Source organism: Berghia stephanieae, chromosome 1, assembly GCF_034508935.2.
Source record: "Berghia stephanieae isolate SIO BIC M18660-M18661 chromosome 1, UCSD_Bste_1.3, whole genome shotgun sequence".
Lineage (NCBI taxonomy): Eukaryota > Metazoa > Mollusca > Gastropoda > Nudibranchia > Aeolidiidae > Berghia > Berghia stephanieae.
In genome coordinates, this window is record NC_088360.1 from 60,313,949 (window position 1) to 60,324,845 (window position 10,897).

Consider the following 10,897-nt stretch of genomic DNA (forward strand, 5'->3'; position numbering starts at 1 on the left):
GAAAAATTGCGGATTTTTTTTTTCTTGGAACCGTTGTTAAAAATATATCAAGCAAGCTTATCATGTATTTATTTCCTTGTTTTTATTTTTAGATTTTAAACTAAGGTTAGGGATTTGTTTTTGGCCAGTAATTGTAGCGATATCAGGCTTGTTAGAGTCATTTCTAATATTGATGTTATCCATAGACACCTACCCAGTTCAAAATAACAACCTCAACACCCCTGACAACATTACTCCTTGTTTTGGGTTTAAGAACATAGGCAAGTTATTGTTCTTTGGCCGAACTGGGCTTTTATGTTCTGGATCATTCTATTTCACCCAGTTTCAACCCGTAGACATGGTAAATCCCAGCCCGTAGACATTCTAACTCCTCGTCAGGGCAAAGGTGGATACCAAATACTTAATAGCATTAGCTAACGAACTATTGAAAATATTGAGGACTTGGTATGAGTTAGTGTCCATTATTAATCTTTATTTTGGTGACATCGATGGAGATTAGATTAAATGCAAAGTTGTGCTTTCAGCTTTGGAATTAATTTGCTTATAATAAAGCCGCCAAATTCCATCCTGTCTATACCATTACCTCGTTTACTGCCAATTTAATAACACATTGAATTCTCCATAAATTAAATCTATCATTATGTTATACAGCTAGTCTAATCAAGACGTTTCGACTCTTTACGAAATTTTCTGAAATTAAAGTGTCAACAATACTCAAATAATTGAAAACTTTTGGCTAAATTCAAGCCATTATTGATAGCACTCCCTGAATTATAAAGATTAGAATACTTTTTTAAAAAAACATCACATAAGAAAGCTTTGATGTATTTTGCGCTGCGTATACTGTTATGGCTAATATACTATTTATGACAAATCTAATACTAGTCATTTAAAACAAATAGTTATTGAGTGCTAAGCCACTATCATTAATTGAAAAAATGTAAGTCATTACAACGGTTTCCTCCAAGTCTTATAGCTTTGTTTTCATACTGGCTTGTTGTATTTAAATATTTCAGATAAAGTACCCAATGTATTTTATTATCGAACCGTCATTAATATTAGGGCGGAATTATAATTTGTAAAATGCTTTCTAGCTTGCTCATCAATTACATATTTCAGCTGTCTTTTGATCCTTATAATAATTTACATCAGTTTTAGAAATTCAAGATGTGCTTGCAAGAATTTAGGTCATTTTAGTGCCTTAAGATAATATAAAGACAAAACACAAAAGATGAAACAAACAAACAAAAAAAGAAAAGAAAAGAAAAAAGTACAACAACTCCCCCCCCCCCCCAAATACAAAACAAAGAAAATCAGATGAATCGTCCTCTGTGCCCAGCCTATGGTCAACCTAAACTCTCGAACAGGCATTTGCATGGGATACTTGCCAAAAGAACACCAAAATAGTTCCTAACAAGAAATAAATTACCATTCAGGAAAAAAATATCATCTCCCACAAGAAAACATAAAAATTAAAAAACGGAAACAAACACATACACACAAAAGCAGGCATACACACTCATTTGAGTATTTGACTCACAAACAGAGGAGATGGGGTTTGTCAAAAATTTAAGACGATATGGATGTATCATTTAATTACGTGGAATTGAATCTAGTTCAGTGGAGAAAAAAAGCAAAGATGGAATATTGTCTAGCTTTAGTGTGAAGTACAAATAGTGTAAGCAACACTATTGTCCTTACGTACAGCAATGACGGCTGATGATATTCGTCCTTCTGAAATTTGCGGGGTGTTGTGGTCTGTGGTATGACACTCACTTTCAGACTGGTCGGTCCATGGTTCAAGTATTGCTGTGGGTGCTACAAAGTTCACCCTTTGGAAAAGGTTCCTAACTCTTATTCTCTCACCACTTTAAGGTATAAAATGAGTCCCTGACTGGTATCAGTGTTGTCTTGTTGAAAAAAAAAATTATTGTAATAATGCTTTTAAGACTTTTGGGTGGATTACTATTTGCAAAAAGCTCAAGAATAGCCCAAGATATTTGCTCTGTAGGTACCCGAAATGTACAGAGTTTGAATACCCACTGTGCTGTGTGACCTTGAGCAAGTCACCTCGCCTTAGCTCATATTGTGGCACTGCACTGTGGATGATGCCTGAGTTATTCCAGTCTTTCCTTGGAATAGACCCAAAAGACAAATTTCTCCTATGGGATGAATTAAGGGAATTTGATTTTTTTAAAAATATTATTGTATGCAAGGCTCTGTCACAGAGTGAACTAAGGTTAGCAACTTGTGAGGTCACAAGTTATATGTCAATCCTGTACTTTAGGGTTAGAAATTTAAGACCATACTGACGTGCCTCACTCAGCACTTCAGGATATTGTGGGTGGATAGTAATTCTATAAACTTTTTTGTCCATATTCTCTTCATGATCTATTTGAGACAAATTTAGTTACTTGTCTTTCAGTTCTCGAGACCCTGTGATAAGTCAGGATGTCCTCAATGTGCTCATGTTCTTAGAGGACTTTGTCTTTTACAGTGGCCATCCTAGGAAGGTAAAGTTGCCTTATTCATAGTAAATGACATAAATATAAAGGGATAAGAAGAAAATGCTTTTTTGAGAATAGAAACTGTACATGACAAGAATAAGAGAATAATCCGTTTCAGAATAGATAAGAGGTATTTTTTTTTAATGAGAAAAACAATGAAGGATAGGTTTTCTGTATCCCCTGGAAAGCATAGATAAAGTGATATATTACTGTTTATTGTTGCACCAGCGTGGCACCTAATCTTTTCAAGTTTGATACAGTGCAGCTCATGTATAACGGCCATTGGTGAAGCGGGAGCTCAGCTACAACAAGAGATTTTAACATTCCCATCCTACATATATTCGTTAACATATTTCATACAAGCTGAGCCCTGGGTTTTTAAAAAATTTAATCTTGATTTCACATCTCCATGGCTAAGAAAATGAGTCACAACAAATTCGTTGAGAATAATTCCATCACAACTTTAGACGATCAAATCAATCAATATTCAAGACTTATTTCCAATATTATAATTTGACTTAAAATATGTCAAAGTGGCAACTCACTTCTCAATTGAATCATATGTTATGTTATAAGCAATATAATATTATACTACTCAGTATGTTAAAATAACGCATTTTAATGTCGTAAAACGTCCAATTTTATGATAGGAAATTATTCATGCATCCCTATAATAGGTTAACATCTCTGGTGTTGGTGTAGTCAAGGCATTTGCTATGATTGGAGATAACTTGAAATGTGTTGGGTTTTTTTTTTTTTTTAATGTTTCTACAATATTGCCTTCTTGCAAATAATGTATGCATAGGAATGGGGTTACAATAGGGATTTTTTGCTAGTCCCACTATCCCCGCTCTATCCCAGTTTTATTGTATTTCTTTAGTGGAAAATTTCTTTTTAGATTTTTCATGTCAACAAAAAAAAAATAGAGACAGGTTAATTCTTAGCTTTTATTTCTTTTGTTACCAGTTTAAATTAATTTTATAGTAATTTCAGATACATTGATGTTCTTTGACTATTGATATTACAAATCACTATGTTTATATATATATATATATATATATAAATGTATATATATATTTAAATTTTTTTTTTCCACAGTTGGTGGAATCGTTTGTCCCTTCTTTTATTTTCGATGAATTCCGAGGTCAATTTTCTCAGTAGCTGCCAACCAAGACCTGTTCAACTCATTGTTTTGTGTAAATACTCAATTATGATTACAGTAAGAGTGTAAAGGAAAGTAAGAGGATTGACATCATTATTATTATCATTATCATTATTTATATTATACACCAGACTTAAGATACAAAGAGTTGGCACAGAGGGACTATATGTCAGTTTTCACTGTATCTGAATCATTTGAATAAAAGGTGCTGTAAATGATAATAATAATTATAATACTTGACATTTATAACACGCATTTTCATCACTGGGTGATGCTCAATGCGCGATGTTGCAAGGATTTTCCTGTCCCTTACAGAATCAGAGTTGTGGATCTAAGTTCCAGTGTACAAATGTTTTACTTTTTGTTAAGGATTTCAATGACTCTGAGAACTTGGCAATTCTGATTTATGATTACTTTAATTTGATATTTCTCTCATTACTACGTATTTATTTTGTAGTATAAATTCAGAAAAATAGTTTTCATTTCTTATCATCGTATTTACTTGTAAAAAAATTGAAGCATTTCCAAAATCATTTTAAATTCAGCAATATGAACCACTTTACACAAGGAAAAAACAGTTTTTTAAACTTTTTATTCTTTAATCTATTTCTGTTCCTAACAATTTTAAAATATTGAAATATAATTTTCTCATTTGCTATTGATTGTCTTAAAGCACTTTTTTTGTTTGATCTTTGTTTTGTTTTTTTTTCTGTTTTTTAAAAAAACAAAATTTTCGTTTTATCTAAAACTGTCAAAAGGACACTGCTCGCTTAATGATTTAATGACATTTATTTTTTGTTAACATTTATTAGTTGTGAAATACACGGCTTTTAGCTGAGCAAAAGATCCACATTAAAATAATGCAAAATGTGCCACAGTTTCAGTAACTTTGGAACCTTCGTTGAACTCTGGACCTACAATTTAATTTATTTTTCTTTTGTTGTAATTATGTACCTATTAGACCTGTAAATGAGCTCTATAAAAATTGACTGAAACTGAAACTCTTCGTAATTCGTCGTAGCGGTAAAATCCAAAGAATCAAAATGAAAGGTAAACAGCAAGCTCACTTGAGCAAAGCAATGGCAGAAAACTAATTTGCGTGGGAATTAATTAGGATACTGACCATTGTTCCTTATAATTAGGTACCCAAACAGTGAAGAAACTTAGAAACGGTCAACCAGTTTGTTTACAACATGAGGCAATCGAGATGTGCTTGTAGCAATAATTTAACTTTCGATTTGAAGGTGTCTACATAACGAACTTCCGTTGTTCGAATTTTTCTTTTTCATACTTTTCCTGTCCTTCAAGTAAATGTGGTCAATTTTGGCTTAGACGAAACAGTGAAATTTATCGCTCGGCGGCTCAGTTAAAATTGGCTACGACATGTTTGGAAAGTGAAAAAATAATTTCACGAAGGCTGTGTGAAAATACACTGGGGTGTGTTCAGACACGGCAATTCTAAAAAGCGTCGCTGAGCCTTAGCAATATATCAATCGTTAATATAAACGGCCCATGAGCTATTCGTAGCGCTGTGGAACATTCCTAATTAACTTTACAGTCATTCGACTACAATTCATGAATTCTTTCTTTATTCAATTCTTTCTTCCCTTTTTAAAAATATTTAAATTTGACGAATTGACTGATTTCAGTTAATTGACTGAGAATTTACAGGTCTAACCTATATAAAGAGCAACCCCACTCAAAAAGGTCTTTATATCAATAATTCTTTATTTAAGAGGAAATAATAAGGGAAAGGATTGGACTCAGGCATGTATTCGATATTTTCATCTATTTGTTATGAGTGTGCTATAGTGTGTTTTTTTTCGATTGAATTTGTTTCACAACGAAAGTCAAATTACATCTTTTTCATGAAGATAAAAATAGTGTTTGAATGGCAATGAAATGTTGGCCTTCTTGATATATGGGTATGATATCAGTCCATTCTTGCTATTTCTTTAGTATGTGTTTTTTCAATGTGATTTTGTATTCTTTTATTGGAATAAGACCATTTGTGTCTGTCTCAAAATTGTATAGTACAACCTCTGGATAACGACAACCCCTCGATAGTGACATTGACCTCTGGTCCCAATTTTTTTTCTATATAGTTATTAATAATAATAAAAAAAAAACAGCAACATACATTTTAGTTTTGTAAAACCCCTGTTTAACGACATCATTACAACAATAATTGGCAATTGGTACCGATGCTTGATACCCCGAGTCATCTTGTACTCTTAACCAATATGAAACTCATTTTTTCCCTCCTAATGAGATCGTTTTGTTACCGACCAATCAGAACTCATGTTTACTACACTGCATGGAATCAGTGTGAGCTCATATGGAACCACAGCAAAAGAAGTGGATGGAACTCTCAAGGGTCCATTAACCTTCCTTGTTAGTTTTAGATACCTGTTGGAGGTCAGTGAAAGTTAAGTGGTATCAGGTAGTGCCGTGTGCTTTGGGGACAATTATGAATATTTATTGTCTTATAACATGTTGGAATAGCAGGAAAAGAATAAGAGCCTCTTACACTTTACTATTTTCATTTGAAAAATCAGTTGTTCTAAACAACAGTCCAAATTTGATGTTATTGTGGTTAATACCAATACCTTGTTTTTTGGGGTTTTTTTCGTGGGGGGGGGGGGGTTTATGGATCTACTGATTTTAAGTCCTTGTAAATCTTGGTGTACTTAAATAAAAATTTCGGTTATTCAAAACTCATCAGCGCATTGCATGGATTTTATTTAAAATCAAAGCTAGATGTGAGTATCTGTGTTCTTGTGCAGTATTATCATATTGGCACTTAATTTTCTTGATTTATTCTTAGTTGTGTAAATGGTGTTCAAGCATTGTTTACGATCAAAACAATGACAGTATAGTATACATTGGATAGTGAAAGCCTAACTGGTAAAGAGAAGAAATACACATTACAACGTTGTTGGGACACGTCTTCTCTCAAACACGGGTACACATATCGCACTCTTGTCTTATGTATTAACTGGTCTCACCACACACCCTTTTTCCGCCACCTCGAAAACCCTGGAATAACGACACAATGTTCCGGCCTTGGGCGATGTTGTTATCCAGGGATTGCACTGTATTATTTATTATGTCTGGATATATCAAACCACTAAAATTGATAGGTAAAGAATTAAAATCATAAAAATAGGAGCTTTATCTTTTTTTGCAATGTAAAAAATGGTAGTTATTCTTCACCATAACAACTAGAAATTAACCCTATTTCATATTTGTGGCTATAAATTCAATTTCCATCACCTAGTTCAACACTACCAACTGATCAAAATCCAAAATACCTCGGAGTGACACTGGATAGACGGCTGACCTATAGAACCCATCTCTTAGGGTACAGCAAGAAAGATAGGGAAACAAAATTGTCTACTCAGAAAACTGGCAGGAACAACATGGGGAGCATCGCAAACTCTTCTCAGAACATCAACCCTGGCCCTTTGCTACAGTGTGGCAGAATATTGTGCTCCTGTTTGGACGAGAAGTGCCCATACAAACCTTGTTGATGCGAAACTAAGAGACTCGATGCGAATAGTAACTGGATGCCTGAAATCAACTCCAACACAATGGCTGCCAGTCATGAGTGCTATAGCACCACCCCACTTGAGGAGAGAGGATGCAACACAGAAATGGATATGCAGAGCTGAAGAAGATAGTGGAACTCCTCTTCAAACCATATACAAAACTGTGCCCCCAACATCAAGACTAAAATCTCGTTCACCTTTCTACCTATCAAAGAAAGAAAACTACAACACACAAGAAGCCTGGTGCGAGGAATGGAAAAGGAATAAACCAACAGGAGGGGAACTAATTGAAGATCCCTGTAAAAGTCTCCCAGGTCTACAGGATCAACCTAGAAAATACTGGGTAGCTGCAAATAGACTACGATCAAAACATGCAAGAACAGCTGCCAACATGCACAAATGGGGGCTCCAAGAATCACCAACATGCCCAAAGTGCAACCAAGCACCACAAGATGCAAACCACCTCGTACTAGATTGCCCATACAAAACTGGAACGGGGATTTGAAACCATCAACAAATGTGATGATGACTTCCGAACCTGGATTGATACTTTGAACATAGAAGTGTAGCCGAACGATACTACTACTACCTAGTTCAACTTGACATAATACATACGGCTTTGAGACATCGGGTCACATTTGGTTTCACCAGGGCCCTGCCAGAACAAGTTCTCTAGTGTGTGTGTGTGTGTGAGAGAGAGAGAGAGAAGAGAGAGAGAGAGAGAGAGAGAGAGAGAGAGAGAGAGAGAGACCGACCGGCTTGTATGACCCAAGCCATCCTATTCCCATTGTCAAATGTTTTTCTTTTACTTCTAAAGAATCACTTAATAATTGGCATGAACGTTCATATAGTTCTATTACTATTATTTATTGAATAAGTTATTGTATTGTTATTGCACTTAATTGTAATTATTTTTTAAATTGTGATAAATAAATGATTTTCAAATGTAATTTCTTTTCCTCATTTCATATTTACAAATGCACTGGAAAAAAAAACGTTATCATTCATAGAAAATTAAACTTTGTATTAATGTTCCCTTTCCCAAAAACGTTTGTCTCTTGATTATTAAGTCCAAGTTTTCATTTCTGTCATCATTTGTTTTCTTGGGACTTTTTTCTGGAATCACACTATTTTTATCCGGGCTCTGCCTGGAGAGCATATTTCTAGAACTCGACTCCAATAGAAATCAACACACCTAAATAACACAACTGTTCAAAGAGGATTATTTAAAAGTTAAAAGAAAGCTGATTCACTTTCTTAGATAAACCTATTCTTGTGTAGGGTCCTTAAACCTCCCAGAGTGGCAGGAGGTCACATGCTGTGTCTACTATCCCCGTATATCTGTTTTCCAAGTTGCTTTCTGTCTTTGTCTTGGAATGGGATTACTTGATTTTGTCCTGGGCACTTACCGGAGTCCTTCGCTGAGAGGGAAACAGTCAAACGTTTAGTATTAGTTTTGGGAGATTATTTTTTTCTCCCTTGTAAATCCTCTCTCTATTATGTATTGTTAGTTATGTTTTCTTTTTGGATATGTTCTGTAAACATTTGCGTGTATTCATCTTGGTGGGATCTTGCACTGGTGTCTGGACGAGACTTTTAACTCACTCAACCCTAACACTGACTATATCCGTAGTTTACCCAGGTTTCTTTTACCCCATGCCTATTTATTACATTTTTCTGAGACAAATTGTAGGCGTAGTATCAAAGCTAATGTTTTTAGTTTTTGCATGTTACTGGTAGTTGAATAAAACTATCTATGTTACATGCTCATTTTTAATAAATTTTTTCCAATTTTGAAAAGTATCAAAAATCTCTAGAATTGAGTGAGTTAAGTGATCTCAAACTACACTGATAGTGTGCTCTTGGAATTTACACCTGTTTCCTGTTTGAACCAGTCCCATTTATCTTTTTATTTCACCGTAAAACTCGTAAAAACAAAAACAAGACAAACATTTTATACACCCTGAAGTGCAACAACGGATGCTCTGCATTGGTTGGCACTTCTCATTTTGGGCATGTACTCCCATCTCCCATAGACTAGAGCTGTAGTGAGACACCGGAACAGTTCAATGCTTGAAGTACTTCATTGGGAAAGCAATACATCAAATATTAAATCGAAGGTTCGATTTGAAACAGATTCCCAATAATAAACAACTAAATAAAAAAGTCTAGCAACCTATAAACAAAAATGCTTTGCCTAAAACTTCAAACTACAGTGCAGCACGAAAATCTCAAAATCATGGTAATCTTGAACACATGTAAATTCCCTGTTTTTATCCCTCTATTTTCATTGTACTCATTGTACTTGTAACATGAAAATCTCAAGCACCATCGAAGGGTAACACGGAAATCTTGAACAGATGGACCTTAACTTTCGCAATTGTTTATAAAATCCTTTTGCCTTATGTTTGTGTTGAACGGAAACGAGAACTGCCATTGCTATGTGGCCTTAAATGTATTAATGTATTAAGCGCATGCGTGTGAGTGTGTGGATTATGAGCGTGTGTATATAAGGGAAAGTGGGGGGGGGGGGGGGGGGAGGAAGGAGGATGCAAAGCATGTTTGACCAGTGTGTAATGCACATGACGTCACACCAGATGACCGAAGGCTGTTACAGTACTGTTATTGTCTCAAAAACCAAAGCATTGATTTGATTAGGGGAGGGGAAGATGGGGTGAGAAGAGAGGTGTGAGAGAGATAAGTGCTTAGTCTCTGACTTTAGTCAATGACTTGAAAAAATCGGATTTCATCTGAGATAACTAAGCAAGTCCAGGACTAAAATCATGACACTTTCGGACTAGGTTTGGCCAAGTTTTAGTCATTTGTCGAGGCAAGAATTCATGCTTTAGTCTGTGTCTAGTTACAAGGAGATGTCATAGCATCAACAAGATAGCAGCTATTTTTAGATTGAGTGCGTTCGATTCGGCTGTTACGAATGACAGAGGCAAAAGTGTCCTGTTGCCATTGACACTGGCTTTAAAAAAACTATAAGATAAGTGCAGATCGTCAAAAGTACACATTTTTGTGAAAAAACAAAAAACAAACAAAAAATTGAATCTATCGGCTCCAAACCTTCATCCCAACCAAAGTAAATTGGTCCTACACTATGGGTTTTTGGGCTTTGAATCGCGCCTCAGTCCTATTAAAGTAGCAGAAAGCCTCTCACGAGGACTTATAGAGGCTCTCAAATTCGTGGATTGGCTTTCTATCAGTGGACCTACGATTCCTAGCAATTTTATGTAGGTAGCTCTGTCCTTAAAATGTTGATATATCCGTCCTTAACTATGAATGCCTATGACTTTGAAAATGATGAAGACATACATCTTAGTCTAAATGTAGCTGTAGAACGCAAATAAAATTGTGTATTGCTTAATGAAGTTTAGGGAGCAGCGTGGCTCAGCGGTATGGTCTTTGCTTCAAACCTGAAAGCTACCGAGTTCGATCACCAGCCACTGCGTTGTGTGTCCTTGAGCAAGTCACCTCGCCCTGGCCACTTTGCGGCGCTGCACTGCGGCTGACACCTGGGTTATTCCAGTCTTCCCATGGAATAGACCCTAAAGACAAATTTCCCCTATGGAATGAATAAAGGGAATTTTTTTAAAATTAGTTTTATTTTATCATTAAAAACAGAGCCAAAGTCTTAAAAGAACAAAATGAAATAGATTAGAAAACAGGAT

The 10,897-nt window shown here is 35.2% G+C and overlaps 1 protein-coding gene across 2 annotated transcripts in view; it reads left to right on the forward strand.

Moving 5' to 3' along the window:
* The window catches only part of LOC144978662 (WASH complex subunit 5-like), a 64,448-nt gene extending 56,180 nt beyond the window's left edge, over positions 1-8,268 (forward strand). For both annotated transcript variants that reach the window (XM_078925001.1, XM_078924991.1), the window contains 2 exons: positions 2,426-2,513; positions 3,606-8,268. In XM_078925001.1, the coding sequence (XP_078781127.1) occupies positions 2,426-2,513; positions 3,606-3,668 (151 nt within the window). In that variant the 3' untranslated portion in view covers positions 3,669-8,268. The remainder of the gene's footprint in view (positions 1-2,425; positions 2,514-3,605) is intronic.
* Positions 8,269-10,897: the final 2,629 nt, after the last annotated feature.